The sequence below is a fragment of the Aythya ferina genome (genome assembly GCF_964211825.1).
Source record: "Aythya ferina genome assembly, chromosome: 8".
In the NCBI taxonomy this organism is placed as follows: domain Eukaryota; kingdom Metazoa; phylum Chordata; class Aves; order Anseriformes; family Anatidae; genus Aythya; species Aythya ferina.
The window spans coordinates 14,760,121-14,780,809 of NC_140304.1; the positions used below are offsets into that span (position 1 = coordinate 14,760,121).

Genomic DNA, 20,689 nt, shown 5'->3' on the forward strand with positions numbered 1-20,689 from the left:
TTAAGAACAATAACATACCTGCAATATCTGATTCATGTAAACTATGTGTTCTGAGAACAAAAGTGACTGTTACTAGACAAAATTAATGTTTTAAATAGATATTCTGTAGGTTTGATGAGGGAAGTACATCCTTCAGGCTTTGTCTAATCAATGTAAGTCAGCTTTTGGGATGAGTATGTTATTTTATTGAAATCAATCTAGAATAAAAATAAATTAGCTAGACAAGAATAGGGAAAAGGATGTCTAGATTAAGAATTTGGAATCTGAGTAGGTAAATACAGGATAATCCAGTACACTAACTACTGGCCTATATAGCCTATTGCAAACTGCAGAGGAATAAATGGATTAATTCCATACTTTTACATTTATTATGAGGTTATACGGAACTCCAGATGCACATAAAGTTTAATACAAGTGTATTAACTTCCTAACTTTCCTGCAACCCTAACCCTTCCTTACTTTACATATAACAGAATAATTATCTGAATTCAGAGACAATTTTTTCCCCAGATGAAGACCTATAAAACTTCCTGGGTTCACTTGAGGTCATGCACTTTATCTGTGGACAGAATTTAGCCTAAAGAGGAAGTAAATAGTCTATTTAAAATTGCTTATTTACAGTCAGTGTTATCATTCTTTCTGTCTGTTCAAGATAAAACAGATGAACATATTTTTTAAAGTGAAAAAGGGTAGTTCTTTGGTGCCTAAATCCCATTTAAAATCAATGGGTAGCTAGATTTAGTTTGTATGTTTGAAACTCTCCATCTGAATCTCCAGAAAGAAAGAAAAAAAAAAAAAAAAGGCAGGAATGCAGGAAGGAAGGAAAGAAGGAAAGAATAAAAGAAGAAAATATGACTGTTTTCTAGGGCTTACTGCTCTCTTCCAAATTAGCCAGTTTACAATATTACTTTGCCTTTTAAATCATGAGATGCAAAAGAAAAATGTGTGTACATACTTAAAAGTCAAAGGTCCTGTACATTACAATTACAACTGCATAAAGGTGAAAATTTAGTATGACCACTCTCCAGGGCAGGACTATATCTGTTTTCAATGTGTTGCTCTTTTCAGGTTGTCACTTACTCTTGTATCCCTACCTATTTTACTCCTTTTGTTAGGACAATGTCCAGCTCCCCCTCCTACTCCACCTGCTCTGTAAATTTAATCTTTCCCATTCAGGAAAAATGTTTGATCTAAACACTCAACTGCTAATTAGTTTCACACAGTAAAGCGTGTCAGAAGATTACTTAGGAATATTCCCAAATTTTAAAACTACGTAGGACTCTGAAAGCTTTTGGTTACAAGATGTGTGTAATGCTGTTAAGGAACACATAGTCGTTGTACATTGCTGATTCTGAAAGTCCAGAGACTCTTTTTTAGCAAGACTTACCAATGCAAAGAAGCAAATTCTAACAAATAACCCTGTCAACCCCTGTCTGGCAACTTAGCATCTTATAGAAATCATGATACCTGTTCTAAAATGGATGGAAGGCATGAATATCCATCCACACGCTCTGGATTCTGATAGCGGGGTAAGAAAATTATCATGCATTGTCTGTACCAAAGACCAGTCCTGGTGTGGTAGGCTGCTGAGTACCTTTTGAAATCTGGCCACTTCATTCAAATAATTTAAATGGTATCAATTTTCTTTTAAGGTGGTTTGTCCAGTGTCATCTAAAAGAAATGTTAGCACTCCATTTTGTAACTGTGTGATGTTTAACACTAACAATCCCTCCATTTAGTCAGGAGACTCTAATATAATTTTGTTTGCCATCCCAATAAGCCACCAATTTTTCTATTCCCCAGTGCAAGTTCTTTCTAAAACTGCTTTAGCAAAAATATGCATTATGGAATTTCTTTTTATTGCCTCTTGCTATCTTCAAATCAGTCACCTAGCTGACAAGTAAAAAAGGTAATTTTTCCCATCTGCCAAGCTTGCAGATTCACTACATTGTATATGTAGTATATCTGAGCCTGGGTTCTGGACTTCTCACTTACTACCAGTAGGAAGGACAACCTAAGATCCAAACAGGGCCCTCAATAACTCATGTGTAAACTACTGTGATAATACTTTAAGTTTTTTAAAGGTTTAATTTAGGAATGTCATATCAAACATAGGTATTGCTATACATACATTCTGACCAGAAGAAACTTCTTGCAATTATAATAGAAGACAAGTGCCCAGAGTGACTTTGAGGGTCTGTGTTGGGATTCCAATTCTTAAAAAATAACATTGTGAGCTGCATAGGTTTGATTTTGCATTACAGACAGGCAGTAAATCTAAAGCTCCACACTGCCATTTACAGAGAAAACAATATCCACTTAAAGTTCTCTCTTACTGTGATTCAGTGACAGATTACTACTTTTCCAGTTGCTGTATTTTAACTTATACACATGTAGCATAAGCTACAAAAAATAAACCTGAAATTAAAATGGAAAACTGAAGGATTTCTTCTGTTTATAAAAGCAACAGATTTCATCTTGCTCTCTAATAAGCTTAATTTTTATTGATTCAGGAGAGAGAATGTACCTGTCAAAAGGTCCTTGCAATCTCATCTTACATGGCACACATAAGGCATAACTGCACAGGTCATTTTGGTGGCACAGTTTGCCTTTCTGTTGACCAGAATAGACCAATTGCAATGCAAAGTGAGTCTCATTTGAAATCTTAATTGAAAGACTCCTTGTGGAATGTCTCAAAAGACTCACTGGAAGTTGAAGGTGCTTTTTAATCACAGAGAATAAAGACTTCAATCAATATGGTTCAAACTATTTGCCCCAGAGCACTAGAGCAGTGGTTTTCTTTAAAACAGCATTCACAGCCTCAGGCTCAAGGCCAAGAAAATTTAGCTTCCTGAGTTCCTAACATAATTATTGTTTTCTCTATTATCTTGCAAAGGTGTTAATTTGCCTCCCAGTAATTAACTTCCCTATGTGGTTGTCAGGAAGTTTAATCGATATACCAAGCTGTCATTCCTTCTGTGACTGATACTCCCCACCTCACCCCTGCAGAGGTGTCACTGTTCTAATAAAATGAACAGGTGGGATGTGTAGTTTTTCTTCAGAGAGTCAATATCTAAAATGTTCATCTCTGATTCAAAAAATGAGGCTATGGCCCATTAGGTCCTGTCAGTATAATTGCCTGTATTTCAAACCTAAAAGCATTATATACCTCCTGCTTAAGCAGCACCTGGCAAATCAACCTATTAAAGATTTTCACAGTATTTGCATTCTTAGACACTTAAAATGTTGTGATGATATTGTAATAAGAGGAGGAGCGGAAGAGTTGATCTAATACAATTCTACTTATGTCCACCATGTACCATTATGTACCATAATGTAATTCACTTCAAAGCTGGTGACAAACTCACTCCTGGTGGAATTCCGACCTTCTCTGGCATCTTTGGACTTTATTAAGAGGGATGTCACTCCATGGTCTCACTTTTAATGTAGGCAATGCTGTCTATTCTGGTTTGTAGCTTCTTAAATCTTCTTTTGTAACAGTTTAACATTGGTTATTTACTTCAAGGCATTTTCCAAGAACATTTTCAGTTTAACTCATTCTCTTTCCTGAACTATCCTTCTCTGACATATTTACGTGTTTATTTGCTTAAACCAGATTTCAAGGTGTAGGAGTTATCAACATGGCCAAGAATAAGAAAGGTAGCTTCTGGGGATGACAAAGGTTATGCCGAAATCTACACATAAGAATTATGTCCTATGCATTAGGTGCATTTACAGTGCTATAGAATGATAACAGCTAGCACGAGATAGAAATTGGAATGTCCGTGCTGCAGGAATATTTGTATAACAAAAAAACTATTGAAATTATCAAAATGTTCACAAAAAATCCAAAATAACCCATGATTCAAAACAGATACATTTCTTGAGATTATTATTATTATTATTATTTTGAGTTTACAATTAATTACAAAGAATGGCCAGTGGAAGGGTAGTGATATGAACAATTTGAAGGGAACAATTATTTAAAATCACACCTGAAAGAATAACAGGACAAAGGAAGGATCCTTTATAAGTTGGGATTTATGGAGACGGCTGTTGGAGTTCATCTTGTGGGTTTCTGCAAAGTGAATTCACAGTCAAAGTCATATTTAGACTGAAATTAAGAAATGAGTCTTTTCTTATTTATATGAAATCTGTGTCTTTTCTGCTCTCAGCAGAGTCTAGGGAAAATTATCTGCTGCCTAGTAAAACCTCAGAATTTCTCCTTGATTTGCAGGATGATATTCTAACTATACTGACACCTTTAACTCTACAATGTTTTCCTTTTTACCTGTGCACCAAGAGGGGTTTGTAACGGGAATATCTAGACTTTCCTGTTCTAGTAAAATTAGTTCCACTGTAACATTTGCATATGGTTCCTAAGAAATTACACATTAATGAAGGACTAAAGGATCTCTGTTCCCCACCAATCTCACCTTCAACTGTGCTAATACTTAGCCCTGTTGTCTCCTCTTTGGAGAGGAGTTTAGAGGCCTAGAGTTTAGAGGATCTATTCCTGCAGCAATCTTCAATTCAAAAATGAAAGCCAAGAGGAAGAACAAACAAACAGAAGCCCCTAGCCCACTACAAGAATAATAAAAATTTGCTTCACTTGAGACTTGCAAAGCAATTAGATTGTACCAGTTCAAACGGCATCTCCAATATTAAATGTTGAGCTTCTCTCCTTCATATGAAGTCCATATTGCCAGAGCAGATACATTTCATTCCTTATCTTTGTCCTTCAGAAAGTTCAAAAAAAAAAATTAATTTACTTCGGAGAAGTAAGTGTTTTAATTATAGGGAAAGCTAAATGATTTATCCTTTAAATGTGGATAAATTGGAAAACTAGAGAAAAGGAAGGGAGGAAGGAAGGGAGGAAGGAAAGAAAAAGTTTACTTTTCCTGTATTTTCTATGAAGAAATAAGGTGGTTTTAAAGCCACAGTCTTATGCTTCCTTCAGTTGGATTAGTTTCAAACATATATTTCTTGGATCACAGCTGCTACTTCCATGACAAATTAAGTAATGTATCACAAACAACTAAAATTCATTGCAACATAAAAACAAATATATGTTAATTTTAGTACTTTGTTTTCTCCAGGCTTTTGAATCACAGTGGTATATTTTAAAAATCATATATCTTTTATAAATCTCTTTAATAATATCTAAACAATATTGAGGCAGCACTTTATTGAACAGCAACCGTATCCAACTGTTAGAAATGTAGGCCCTATTGCTTTTTATTCTCTCAGACTAACAGCTTTGTGGTTTGAGGTATCAATTTGCAGCTGATGCTGGTATTTGACTTGCTGTAATATTTATTGCCCTGGTAACAATTAAAACATTGTTATGGGAAAGTAATTATATTACTATGGTCATATTGTTAAGGAGAAACTTTTTTTTTTTTTTTTTTTCTTCCTCCACATACAGTCCTGTTACGTAAAAGGTGTAATAATGTGTTGGGATTTATGAGATTGTTCCCATCAGAAGTCTCGCTCTTCACATTAAATGCAGCAATCAGTGTGGAATCCAGAGGATACAGTTGCCTTAAGACACAGGCAAATTTATTATTATTATTATTTTTATTACATGCCAACAATTAAATTTGGGGTCTATTGTGCTGAGTGCCCTGTAAAGATATAATAAGGGACAGGCTCTTCTCTGAAGAACTGGCTATCTAAACAGAAAAGACTGTTGAGACGTAGAAAGCATAAAGTGTTATCTACAAAATATTATGAAATACTGAGTCAATTCTTCTGAAGAAAAACAATCCTTCAATAATTACAAGAATGTAATAGTTTAATCATCTCTCAATGGTAGGAGTTCATGTTGTAGTTTCACAGATCATGAAATGTGTCTGTTTAAGATATGAGCACATTATCTTTCCTTTCCTTTCCTTTCCTTTCCTTTCCTTTCCTTTCCTTTCCTTTCCTTTCCTTTCCTTTCCTTTCCTTTCCTTTCCTTTCCTTTCCTTTCCTTTCCTTTCCTTTCCTTTCCTTTCCTTTCCTTTCCTTTCCTTCCTTTTTTTTTTTTTTTCAGAAGGCACTATGTAACCATGCTCATTTTATCTCTGTCTCTCTTTTACCTGCATTGTGGTGGTGCTCATTAGAATGATCATACAGGGCACAGGGATAGTCAAGGATGATGTTTATTACAGGAAGGAAAAGGAGCATTTTCTTGTTGGAATGGTTTTTCGTTGTAAGTTAAAGTCTGTAAACCCTCCTTGTTGCTTCTAAACATTGCATCTGATTAGTTGTTAGCTGTAGAGTTTATTACCATTGTGCAGAGGACAGTGCTTCTTAAATAAATTAATACATAAATATGGAAACTGAAAAGTCATATTCTGAATACATTCTCTGAGATTTTTATTTTTATTTTTGGTCATCATGACACTGAGTTTAAGTAAATATACCAGTGTCTCAGAAGAACAGAAGAGAAATGAGAAGTTAGTGATTAGAACAGGTATTCAGGAAAGCAGCTTTTGGATCTGATCCTACCTGGGTGTATTAGTACACTCCTCTGAAGTCAGTAGAGCTTAGCTGATTTATACAAACTGCAGATCAGAGCTTTGCCGAAGGACATACTTTGAAACAGTTCAGTTAACCCTATTTATTTATTGTATTTATTGTATTTATTTATTTATTTATTTTGATACTGGTTTCATAAATTTGAAAATACACTCCTCAGGCTTGAAATGCTCTACCAAATCAATGAGACTGTGCCTCTTTCAGACAAACCAAACAACCCTCACTCACAACATCTATGCAAGCCTTGAAGGGAAAAGATATCTGGGATGTGTTGTGCAAGGAGACTACGGTGTAATTGTCACTTTGTCACTTGGGAATAGGTTCTCCCAGAATTACACCAAAAGACAAAGAGCTGCTCATGTGGTAAAGCAGAACTTGTCAAATACTTCTATTAAATCGAATAATTAAGGTAAAAACACATATTTACTCTTTTTGAATATGGGATAAGAACCAATATCTTAGATAAAATTAGGAAAAGGATCAGGAAGAGGTGAAGGGTAAGAGTTAGGGTTCAAATACTTCATAAATGAAACAACTCCTTAAGACCCTTAATTTGCACCCAGAGACAGCAGGGGGGCAGTGGTGCTGACCTCAAGTGGAGAATAGTAGAAGGCTATAAAGAGGAAGGCAAGGCAAGAAAATGAATAACACATTGCTAAGGAGATCACAAATGCATTATTAAAACCAGCTTATTAGATATTAAATCACTCTTTTTGCCCTTGCTTTTCATTTTGTACCTTCCTGAAGACCTTTCAATATCATTTTTCTTCCAATGAATCATAATCCATCACAGAAAAATCTATGCCAAAAAATACGTTTTATTTCATCATGGACCTCTGTCCTTCCGAATATGGAAAATCAACATTTGATGTTTTTGTGCTAGTATTGCCATTAAAAATGTAGTTATCTTTCTACTTTAAAACAGTTAAAAAGTTCAATTCCAAAATTACAGAAGTTCATTTGAAAATTTTTGAAGTTTGAGAACACCAAATAAGAAGTTAATTTTTGCTGCAAAAATAGCTACATAATTAAAGTCTATTAAATTTTACCTCTTTTATTTTATTTTTTTTTTAGACGAATTCAAATTATTTATGAAGAGGCTGCCCATGAATTATTTCTTGAACACATCTACTGTAATGCATTTGTGGACAATGGATTCTAATTTTCAACGTCGCTATGAGCAACTAGAAAACAGCATGAAGCAGCTCTTCCTCAAGGCACAGAAAATTGTTCACAAGCTCTTTGGCCTTAGTAAGAGATGCCATAAACAGCCACTCATCCGCATGCCAAGGCAGAGGTAAGAAAACCTGAGAAACTCATAGTATTGTCTAATGCTATAGTATCCTTAATGACATGGAAGTGGGAATGTACAGTATGCTGTGTATGTACAACATACACATACTGTTCATGCTGTGTATGTTCTACATATGTTCATATTTTTCTGTTCATGCTGTCTTAAATGTGATGGTAAAGATCAAAATAAAACCTGATTTGTATGCTATTGTGTTTTGTCAGGCAATTTAAAAGTGTCGTGAGCATACAGATTCATGCCCTGCTTGGTTTACCCCTTTTTTACAGAATTCTATTTTCAGTGGAACTTGGCCAATTGTAACAGTGCCAAATAATTGTATACAGAATACTCAATACCTATTCTGAAGCAAGCATAGCTATTTTAAGAACTTTCCAGGTCATTATACAGTGTATACTACATACTATTGATTTCTTGTCTCATTCGTCAGATATGAATTAGATTTGAAAGGATGCCTAAGGAAAGAAAACGTGTTTTAGCTCTGCTTAAAAACAGACAGAACCTGAAAGCTACCTAGTCAAATCTATATTAACATAAAGTGGTTATTGTTGATTGCTGATCAAATAACTTTATTGAAATTAGTGGAATGACACAGAATAAATCTGAAATGAATGAGCTTTTAGGGAAATTATTTTTCTGAGCAAAAGCATCATGGATTTATTCCAGTGACTCCTGAATTTAGCACTTATCTCCATCAGTTTTGAAGAAATCTAGTTTAGGTTCAGTATTCCAGAACTGCCAGGGGTACTTTACACTCCCCTTCTTTCAGCTCTGCTGGAGTTCCATCAATTTCCCCTTGCCTTTTGGTAGCACACAGCTAATCCAATCTCTTTTCCTTCCTTCCTTCCTTCCTTCCTTCCTTCCTTCCTTCCTTCCTTCCTTCCTTCCTTCCTTCCTTCCTTCCTTCCTTCCTTCCTTCCTTCCTTCCTTCCTTCCTTCCTTCCTTCCTTCCTTCCTTCCTTCCTTCAATGTCTTTTTCTTTTTTTTTTTTTTTTTTTTTTCCCCACATCCTGTGATCTGCTAGTTGAAACAAAAATATGTATGTATGTTTGCTTTTTTGGAGTCATTTCATAACTATAAAACATTCCACTAAGAAAGGTTATATAATTACCACAAAAGAAAACTGGAATATGATGACATAATGATGATCAATAGATAGCTCCAAGATCAATGTTAAAGGCAGGTTTGGGAATACTTAGCCAGCGGGATGCGTTTACTAAAAGAGAGCATTTTCAAAAGATGGATTCCATCAGATTATGTGGGAAAATTGCCTTCTGACATCAAGGCTTTTATGCCTGATAAGAAAAAGCTTTAAAGTGAGAAGTGAGGAGGAAAGGCCAAAAGAAACTGATTTAATTTCCAAAACTGGTTAGAAAAACAAACAAACAACAAATAACTCAGAAAGAGATACAGGGATGGATAAAGGATTCAGTCGCGAGGGATGGTAGGAAGAATACAAACAGAGGTCATGACAGAATACTGTTCAGGTACTTCTAGTGATGACAGTATACTTAATGCAAGCACCATGCTGTGTTTGTCTGTAAGGAACAGCTAACAGTTAAGCAGTAAATGAGTAGGAAAAACCTAAGGTATGCAATGGAGAAGCATGAATTATCTCTCAGGCTATAAAGTAGACATTTCAACAGAAAGGGAATTGAATGAAAGAGCAAAGCTAAATACTACTTTTTCTTGAGTTTGAGAGAAGACAGAAGTAAAAGCAAAAAACAGCTTCATGTGCCAATGATATTAAAGACTCCAACAAAAACAAGAAAGAATTTTGTTCAAGAATTTGAACAAAATGTAATAATTTCTAAAGGATTTCAAAACAACTCATTTGGATTAGTGTTTGGGTCCTGCTACAGAGAGTTAAGTGTGAATTGTTTTATGTAAAGAGAGATTATAGAATGACAGAATTATAGAATATCCGAGTTGGAAGGGACCCATAAGGATCATCAAGTCCAACTGCTGGGTCCCCAAGGGACCAGTCAAAAATAAAAAACAGAATTAGAGAGAGTTAAGGGAGGTATAAATACTATTTAAAATTATATTTTTTAGGTACTTGTCTTTTCAGATATAGATTAAAAAGCCTTCAGATTTTAATAAAGATCATGATGCTGGAGGTGAGTAAAACAAAGCAACTGTGGTAATGTTTAATTTTACATTGCATTTCAGAAGTCAATAGATGATATATATACAAAAGATTTTTAAATGAACATGTTGAAAGTGAGAGCTGGCTTTCTATTTCATGAAGTTGGGAGTTATGTCCTAAAAGTTTAATTTAATTCATGAAAACTTTCTGTAAGACTGAGTTTTATAGGGATTTATCTATGTAGTCTGCCAGAAATCGTTTTGTCACAGTTGAAGGAGCTCCTACATAGAGTCAAGGTTGTAATTCATTACTGAAAATACCCATCTTTCTGGCCTTAGAATTGTGTTACTGAACATGAAAAATAACATTGCTTGATTTTTATTTTTATTTTATTTTTTTTTGCAATGATATTCAATTAATCTGTTAGTCACAACTGCTTTTAACTTTATCCATATTTCCTGAAAATAGCCCCCTAATAATGCTAAAATAATGCTGAAACTAAATTATGTTTATATATTCATTTTCTAATCCTTGAATGAAAATAGCATTGAATCCTCTCTTAGCATCATTGTTCATGGTAGAAGAGGGTCAATTAACTTGCAAGTTAAAGATACATTTGTCTATCTGTTTTTAAAAGACAGTTTGTATTCTTCAACTAGAATAATGTGTAAATAGTTTTCTTTCAGTCTGCACTAGCAATCAGAAGGACTTATTTATTGCAGCACTTTCATATACACATAGGATGGGAACAGGATTACTATTTTTTTTTATTCTGCTCATTACAAAGCTTTTTAAGTTCCGGATGTTCTTCACAGATTTAAGCTGTTTTTCATTACCATGAAATGGATCATTATTCCTCTTCCTGAAAGTCATATCATGCCAAGATACATCACAAGTTTATGTATTTGCATTATAAATTGTTACAGCACAGTTCAGCATAACTTTTAAAATTCACCTGAATTAATCAATACACTTCAATAATCATTGAAGTATTTACTGGTTGTCTAAGTTCAAAGAAAAATACCTATTCAAAACCAACAAGGACTACAGAAATTCTACAGAAATCGCTGTGTGGATAACCTGTTCTCATGTTGTGTATAGGGGTGATAGAACGATAAAACATTCCAAGAAAGTAAGGGAAAAGAACAAAACCAAAAACAACAAAAAAGCAAGGTTAAAAGAAATGTACTTGGAAAGAGAAATTTTTGATTTTCTGTGAAAGACTACTACCAGGGTGATCTAATGCCTCCACGAACTTGAGGCTCTGCTGTTTCAAAAGGTTCAAGAGATTATTACTAACATGCTCTCATTGCATTTACGTATCAGCCTTAAAACCTTGAAATATGATATGCTTATTGTGTTTGCTTTGCCAGAGTCCACCATATGCAGCAATTGTTATTCCACTAGATGGCCAGATCTTGCTGCAGTTTTTATACAGGAAGATTGTTGAAACACTGCTAGTGGCACAATACATTTCGCTTTGCAGGAATCAGTAGGTGGCATAAAATGTACATTAGAGGGTTCTTGAATCATTGCTAGCAGCTCAATACATTTTGCTCTATAGGAATCAAGGTGTTGTGTAAAACTGTATTTCTGCACTAATGCCATCATGCATTACTTCTGTACTGAGACTATGACGCTTAATTAATAATTGTAAATCTTTGGAAGCAGTTTGCATATGATATCTGTGCTTTAGTATATCTAGCCTGAGAAAAGGAATGACACAACCCTAAAGTTAGTCCAAGCTTTTGACTCTGTTAGTGTCTTTCTCAAATGTGGTGAGGAAGTGTTGCCCTGGGATCTGTGTATCTTTCATCTCATGTTAAGGTCATCTTTGGATTGAATCTCCTCATTTTTCAAAGACAAAACAAATGGAGGAAATAAAGAAGTATCAATGTTACATAATTGGTTTTATATTTTAATAGTCCATATAGATCACTCTAGTTCACATATAGCAATGGGCCATATAGCAAACAGCCACCTAAATTGTGGTTATACATTTGTCAGTGTGTTTTGGGGAGTGAAAGTGGGTTTAGTTTCTATTTTGGTTAACACAGCAGTAAGATTTCTTTTAAAATTTAATGACTATATAATGAGAAGCTGAAAATCAAAGGAAGAGATGTGATCTTACCCATGAAATGTTATCAGTGTAACTTCTGACATGAATCAGAGCTGAGGGCAAGCAGGCACTTAAATCTGTCCGAATTAGGGAACTGAGATTATAAAATTGGCAGATTTATGATTAAGAGTGTAAAACAAGTATAAACTGTGTTGAAGGAGAAAAAGAATCTTCACTTTCCCAACTATAATTTCAATTAGAATTGCAATGATTTTCCATGAGTGGACTTGATACCTAAGCACTACTGAAAGACGTTGAAGACAGGGAGCAGCTTTCATTTCTTCCTTCAGAAGTGCCAGTTTGGCGCTTGGTTTCCTTCTTTTTCTATGTTATTCAAATAGGGTCCTTGGCTAATTTTATTTGAGTGAATGAATGTTGTGCAGGATATTGCTGTATGTATGAACCTTATTTATATGCAGTTTAAAACACTTCATAATGAAGAAGCAACACTCAAGACCAAATTTAACCAGCACAATTTGTGATTAAATAAAGACACAAACAAAAATATGCAAAAAAAAAAAAAAAAAAAGAACACACATACAAATAAAAAAAATAAAACACAACAATAAACCAGTGGAATAAACTACGTCTTGCTTGGCATGGTAACAAATGCAAATGTGCTGCAAGAAATTGCAGCTGAAGATTATGAGCAACTCATGTAAATAAAACTTTTAATTTTAAAAGATGAAAAATATTGCACAAAAAGCATATAATCTTGAATAAAATGTCAGTTTTTGAATCTTTAAAACTAATGGATGCTTCATATTGTCATACAATGTACAGCAAGGAATTTTGTTATACCAACATTCCAGCCCAGTCATTAACAGAATGGATTTTACAAAACCACGAAAACAAACAAAAACCAAATCTGATTCTGATAGTGCAAGCTGAAGGCAAATATAGAAAAAATTGTTTAATAGCTTGTAAAGAAGATTTTAATTAAAATATTAGAATTCTTATCTCTAAAGGGAAGGCCATTCTCAGTCACCTTACATTTGAAGTATGTCCTTATCTTCATGAAGGACTATTAATATTATATATATATATATATATTTTTTTTTTAATTATTTATTTTTAAAGAAACATACTTTGGGAGCTAATGTAGACTTAGATGCTGTTCATCATTGTAAATGGTGAATGGATGCATCAAACCGAAGAGCTGCAAAAATAGTTGTTTTTTGAAAAGAAAGTTAGTTCTGGAATTTCCCAAAGAATGCACCACAGGAAGGTCTAAAAAAAGATGAGTTATGAATTTGCATTTTTCCATTTCTTCATGAACTTCACAGGGTAAAAAATTCACATGCCCTAAGAGCACAACAGGGCCTGAGTACTCTAAAAACACTTCACAGAAGGTACTTGTGTTTCAGCGTTCTCTACAGCCCATATGCAGAAATAAAAAGAAAAAAAAAAAGAAGCATTTGAGAAATCTGACTTTTCTATAACACCAATAACAAAATCTAATTTTAAACTTCTGAATATGGAGGTTTTGTAACCTGTTTTCGGGAGAATGCTTCAGAATGAAATACACAAAAACCATAATGTTTTTTGCCCTCAAGATGTCACACAGCATTAATTCCTTACTGCCCAAAGTTGGTTATAAGCTACTTTAGATTGCTTTACTGTAAGCATAATTGATTCCGGGCATAGAATTATTAAGGAATAAAATTTTCCACTAAGGAAGCCACAAAGTTCAATACATGGATATTTCACAATACATCACAAATATGTTCTTCCTTTCAAAGCACGTTCGTGGCACTGGATGTAAGGAGAAAGATCTGATTCATCTGATACATCACTTCGCAGACTGGTAAATAGTGATAGGTAAATAATGATTTTAGACAAAAATTGCATTACAGAAAGACAGTGTAAGACAGCAAAAACTCAGTTGTATGGACTGGGTCTAAATATGGTGCTTCTGAAGAAGCAAAATTGAACTACCAATAATATCCCTCTTTTTTTTGGGTGGGGGACATGTTCACCTTTTTATAGAGTACAACTTAGTGACATTTCTAAAAAAAATGTTCTAAGAAAGGACAAAGAGAAATGCACTTAGATTGTACAACATTTTAAATTACCAACAAATACTAGAAAATTAATTGATCCACTTCATTAAGAAGTGGATCAATTCACCTTTGGGAATTGGCAACTTTGAATGTAAGGGAACCCTCTCCAGTTAAAATTTGATTTGAGCTAAGACACCATGTAGACATCTGAAAGTTGTATGCCATATAAAAGGAAAGTGATAAGGTGAAAGTATGTGAGATAAAATGAAGGTCAGTTTGACAGTGATTGCTTTAGTAAACTGAATAATAAGTCCACATCTTTCCTCAGAGGAAATAAAGCAATCCAATTTGAGATGATGCCTTTAATTGCATGGGGGATTAGAGTTATTTAAAACTAATGTGACATATAAAAATATGATACACAGGCCTTCATATAATAATTCTGATAGCATGGATATCTAGGATAAAACTTTGTTTATAGGTATGTTTTCACACATAACGTAATAGCTGTGCATACAAAAGGGGAAACCACTCAGAAGCTCTCTGCTCTCTGTTTTGGTTTTGTAATGTTGCACTTTATTATCTACTCACATAAGCTATTCTCAATCTCTTGCCATACATGACATTTTTTCAAGCCTTCTGATAACTCCTTTTGTGAATTTTTGATGACTAACAACATTAGAAGAAAATAATCTCATCATCTTATAAATTGCTGTGAAACTAATAGACAGGTTATAGTAATGTCACAGAGCAGCCTTATGCCTGCTTCCATGTTCTGAAATTATGACATGAGCAATATGTGGAATGAATCATGGAATCATTACAGTTAGAAAAGACCTTCAAGATCATCTAGTACAACCATCACCCTACCACCAATATCACTAAACTATGTCCCTAAGCACCACGTCCAACCTCTCCTTAAACACCCCAAGGAACAGTGACGTCACCACCTCTCTGGGCAACCCATTCTTTCTGAGAAGAAAGACTACTCTTTCTGAGAAGAATGTGTCCTCATTTCTAACCTAAACCTCCCCTGGCGCAACTTGAGGCCAACCCCCAGCTCCCCACAACTCCCTTTCAGGTAGTTGTAGAAAGCAATAAGGTCATCCCTGAGCCTCCTCTTCTCCAGACTATACAACCCCAGTTCTCTCAGCCATTCCTCATAGGACTTGTGTTTCAGGCCCTTCACCAGCTTCGTAGCCCTTCTTTGGTTGCGCTCCAGGGCCTTGATGTTGTTCTTGTACTGAGGGCCCAAAGCTGAACACACTACTCAAGGTGCGGCCTCACCAGAGCTGTGTACAGAGGGACGATCACCTCCATGGCGCTGCTGGCTACACTATTCCTGATACAGGCCAGGATGCCATTGGCCTTCTTGGCCATCTGGGCACACTTCTGCCTCATGTTCAGATGAGCATCAATCAGCACCCCCAGACCCTTTTTCTCTTCACAGCTTTCTAGCCACTCTCCCCCAAGCCTGGAGCGCTGCCTGGGGTTGTTGTGCCCAAACTGCAGGATCCAACACTTAGCTATGTTGAATCTCATCCCATTGGCCTCTGCCTATCCACCCATCCTGTCCAGGTCCCTCTTCAGGGCCTCCCTACCCTCCAGCAGATCAACAATTCCCCCCAATTTGGTGTTGTCTGCAAATTTACTGAGGGTGCATTAAATTCCCTCATCCAAATTCATCAATAAAGATATTTGCTTGATTGCAAGTTGAATATGAGCCAGCAGTGTGCCCTGGCAGCCAGGAGGGCCAATCGTGTCCTGGGGTGCATCAAGCACGGCATCGCTAGTAGGTCAAGGGAGGTGATTGTCCCGCTCTACTCTGCGCTGGTGCGGCCTCACCTCGAGTACTGTGTGCAGTTCTGGGCACCACAGTATAAAAAGGACATGAAACTGTTGGAAAGTGTCCAGAGGAGGGCTACGAAGATGGTGAAAGGCCTTGAGGGGAAGACGTACGAGGAACGGCTGAGGTCACTGGGCCTGTTCAGCCTGGAGAAGAGGAGGCTGAGGGGAGACCTCATCACAGTCTACAACTTCCTCGTAAGGGGTTGTCAAGAGGCAGGAGACCTTTTCTCCATTAACAATAGTGACAGGACCCGTGGGAACGGGGTTAAGCTGAGGCAGGGGAAATTTAGGCTGGACGTCAGGAGGGGGTTCTTCACAGAGAGGGTGGTTGCACACTGGAACAGGCTCCTCAGGGAAGTGGTCACTGCACCGAGCCTGTCTGAATTTAAGAAGAGATTGGACTGTGAACTTAGGCACATGGTCTGAACTTTTGGGTAGACCTGTGCGGTGTCAAGAGTTGGACTTGATGATCCTTAAGGGTCCCTTCCAACTCAGGATATTCTATGATTCTATGATTCTATGATATTAAAGAGGATGGGCCCCAACACCAACCCCTGGGGAACACCACTGGTGACTCCATTCACCACTACTACCGTCCAGCCAGTTTTTAACCCAGCAAAGAGTGTACCTGAAACCACATCTCTCATGCCAATGTTTTGTCCTTTTAAAGTATGGACTACTTGCTAGTGCAACAGTACTCTAATAGTGCTTTGGTAATCACATTTTAGTAGCATAAGTCTCAGATAAGGTATAATGTCCTGCATCATGTAACAAAATGTTAAAAAAAAAATAAAATAGTAGGAATCATCGGACATGAAAGGAGTTCTACCAATAAAATAATAATGTAACATGCTTAATATAATATTTTGGGATGTTGCATCACATCTTGTTTTGACACTTATGATTTTAAAATGTTACTAAAGCACAAACCACTATTAGAAGAATGGCAAACAGTCTACACTTTAAAAGAACAAAGCATTGGCATGAGGGATATGACTTCATTCCAGGTTCCTTTCTATAATAACATTGAATATTCAGACAACAGTATCTCAGACAATAGCTCAAAGGTGACAGTATTCAGAGGTCCAACAACAGAAAATGACTCAATGAAAACATTTCACTCAAGAAGACTGATGAGTACTTTACTGTCAAACTCCTTGTAAGTTATCTTCTAAGAATAACAGGGTAAGAGGAACAGAAATACTAAATTCCTTTCAAAGATAAGCTTCCTCTGTACAGTGCAGTTCCGAGAAGTGAAATATTGGGATGCAATTTCCATTCTCCATTATGAAACTGTATCTACAGTATCTTTCTTTTTTTTTTTTTTTTTTCTTTTCTTTTTTTTTTTTTTTTAGATCTGCTAACACTCATCCCACTGTGAATTGCCTCTGTTGTTTCCAAATGCCCAAGTGCCCAAGTCCCTTGTTTATAGCCTAAATGCCCAAATATATATTTCTCCTCCAGGCAAGTTTTATAATGCGATTGATGCTGTCAGCACTGGAGACTGAAAATTGTAACATAATAAAATGAAATCAACTTTGAATTAAATTTTATTTTATAGACATGGTGTATGAAAGAAGAAAAGGGCATATTAAGAAAAAGCTGCTACAGAATTTCTATTATAAAGATCCAGTTTTCAGCACGTTTGCTCTCCAATGTATATCCAGGATATTGCGGAGCTTGCTCTTGGCCTTTTGATTTTCACTGTGACCTAAATGCTGTAATGGACATTCACTCATGCCAAATTTAAAGATATCTTAATCACCATTCCACACAAATTGCTTGTAGAAATAACATTAGAGCCAACACTGCAGTGACTCACGAGGAGTGTGAGCCTGTACTTTAAAATAATTATTGACATATAGATAGATCTTGGCAAACTTTTATTGGCTTGGCAGCTTCTGTTTGCTCTTGGGCTGATGCTTGTCTATCTTTGCAGTCATGACATTTGACATGATGGCTAGGATGCATTCTAAATAGTGCCCCCCAAGTTCAACAAGCACGCTCATGTAAACCACAAATTCAGCAGGAGGTCAGGCATACACATAAGCATGAGATACTGGACTTCAGATCATCCTGGGCTTCATGCTGTTCACAAGTCCAGATAGTTCTAGTATTCTCCAGATTTCACCTGTAGAATAAGAGAACATTTGAGCATTGCTTTATGTAATCTAGAAGAGAATAAAATGTAGCAAATGAGCAGGTCTTTTATCATCTGTGATCTATTATGTAAGGTGTGAGAAAAATAAGAAAGAATAATCGTTGATATTCAGTCTCCAGCATCAGGTTTCCTGTGTGGAGTAACCAAAGTCCCTCTGCCTGTGCTCCTCTTAGGCAACAGAGCTGACAATATACTGCCAATATCACATTTCCCTTGCTCTGTTTTGTCTATTGTCTTTCTTCAAACTGATACACAGATTGTCTCTCACTATGTGAGAGACTGTGTTGGTACAGCACACGTCACAGTGGGGACCCAATCTCAGCTAGGGCTGGTATTAATTTGTATAATATAAATGGTTTTCTGACCTGTGGTATTTGAAATAAAAATGTGTCTCCTCTGCGGGAAGGTAGTATTAATGCAAAACACACAAAAGCTTTGATATGACTGCAGAATAAAAGGGAATATGAAGAGTGGACTTGGTGACAGAAAGTGCGTGTGTGAGTTATTTCCATACATAAGCATATTTCAGGCAAAACCTTTCATTGCTCCAATGCTTCATTTTGACAGAGGCCTCTTCTTGGCAGGTCACGCCTGTCAGTCTCTGAAAACAAGCTTTTCCAGTCTCCGAATTGTAAAATATTCACAAATAAACAATTCGGGGGATTTGTTTACTAGGCACACCTTGGGCCCCTGCTTCGCCAGGGGTGGCCTGGAACACCGGCGTGGCCAGGCCACACCCACCGGCTCCTTCAAGAGGCTGACAGGGCAAGGGCGGTTCTGCCCCGGCCCTCTACCTAGAAACAGCTCCTGGGAGGGCGGTGCTGTGTGCTGCCATCACGGAGAGGGAGGGGGCTGCAGCTGCGTGCTGCTGGTGTGGCAGGGCGTGGGGCCTCTGCACTAACTGTTGGCAGTGTGCGAGATCAAACGCCTAGTATGGTGTCCAGTAGGCAGAGACCTCACTCCAAAAAGACTGTGGCGACCCAGACAGAGGGCTGCCCAGAGCCCTGGCTGTAGGGAGTGCCTGAGCCTGCCCGGGGGAGGGCAGCGGGGAGATCACCTGTGTCCTGTGTGAGATATGAGCAGGTGGAAGACCTGGTCAGCATGGTGGCAGAGCTGAAAGAGCAGGCTGAGAGACTGAGGGCCATCAGGGAATGTGAGCAGGAGATCAATTGGCAGGGCAGCTCCTTGGCATGCCAGAGGGAAAGGCACCAGGGAGGTATCCCACAACTGGTGGTGGACCCCTGCCCTGCCCCTGTTGGGCAGAGGAGGGGGACCTGAGGGATGGGGAGGGTTGGGAGAGGGTCCCTGCTCGGCATCGTGGGCGAGCCACTCCGCCTTCCCCCCCCCCATTCTGCTTCCCTCATCCCCTCAGGTCCCCCTAAGCAATAGGTTTGTAGCATTGGATGTCAAAGGGGAGGTAAGTGGGGAGGTGTAGGAACGTCCTCCAAAGAAGTTACCAAGGACAAGACGGTTGACTGCACGCATTCAGACTGCTTCAGCCAGGAAAGAAAGAAGGGCGGTTGTGGTAGGCTACTCCCTTCTCAGAGGTACAGAGGGCCCCATTTGCAGAGCAGACCCAAGCCGTAGGAAAGTGTACTGCCTACCTGGGTCCTGGGGCAGGGACATAACTAGAAAACTCCTGGAGCTGGTTCACCCCACTGATTACTACCCATTACTCATAGTTCAAGCAGGCAGTGATGAAATCACTCAGAGAAGCCTGCAAACTATGAAGAGCAATTTCAGGGATTTAGGGCAAATAGTTCAAGGAGTAGGAGTGCAAGTTGTGTTTTGTTCTATTCCTTCTTGGGAGGTGGAGGACATGGAGAGGGCTATGAAAACACAGGGAATGAATAATGGGCTGAGAGTCTGGTATTGAGACAGGAACTTTGGGTTCTTTGGCCATGGGGCAGTTTACTTGACCCCTGGCCTGTTCTCGATGGATGGAGCTCACCCGTCTCAAAGGGGGAAGCAAATCCTAGCACAGGAGCTAGCAGGACTTGTGGAGAGAGCTTTAAACTCACTATGATGGGGGAAGGGTTAAAACAGGGCTCACCAGAAAAGTGCTTAGGGGAACAGTGCTGAAGCTGGGGGTGAGGCAGATGTCTCATCTGAAGTGCGTCTCCCCCAATGCATGCAGCATAGGCAACAAACAGGAGGAGCTAGAAGCAATTGGGAGATAGGCTAAGTATGACCTGGTTGCAGTAACTGAAACATGGTGGGATCACTCCTACAACTGGAGTACTGTGATGGATGGCTACAAGCTCTTCAGAAGGGATAGACAAGATAGGAAGGGTGGTAGTTTGGCTCTTTATATTAAATAGTGTTTTGATGTTGAAGAGCTTGTGGTTGGAAATGATAAAGTTGAGTGTCTATGGATAAAGATCGGGGGAAGTCCTGTAGGGGTGACATCTTGGTCGGGGTCTGTTATAGACTGCCTCATCAGGATGAAGAGATGGATGAGGCATTCTATGAGCAGCTTGAGAAAGTTACACCATCACCAGCACTCCTTCTCATGGGGGACTTCATCTTCCCTGATATATGCTGGAAGTATAATAATGCGCAGAGGAAGCAGTCCAGGAGGTTTTTAGAGTGTGTGGAAGACAGCTTCCTGACACAGCTGGTATGAGAGCCTACC

At 37.7% G+C, this 20,689-nt stretch overlaps 1 protein-coding gene across 5 annotated transcripts in view; it reads left to right on the forward strand.

The window, feature by feature from the left end:
- BRINP3 (BMP/retinoic acid inducible neural specific 3) overlaps positions 1-20,689 on the forward strand; it is a 208,921-nt gene that overhangs the window by 159,433 nt on the left and 28,799 nt on the right. For all 5 annotated transcript variants that reach the window (XM_084527639.1, XM_084527642.1, XM_084527640.1 and 2 more), the window contains exon 7: positions 7,600-7,822. In XM_084527639.1, coding sequence (XP_084383765.1) covers positions 7,600-7,822 — 223 coding nt within the window. The remainder of the gene's footprint in view (positions 1-7,599; positions 7,823-20,689) is intronic.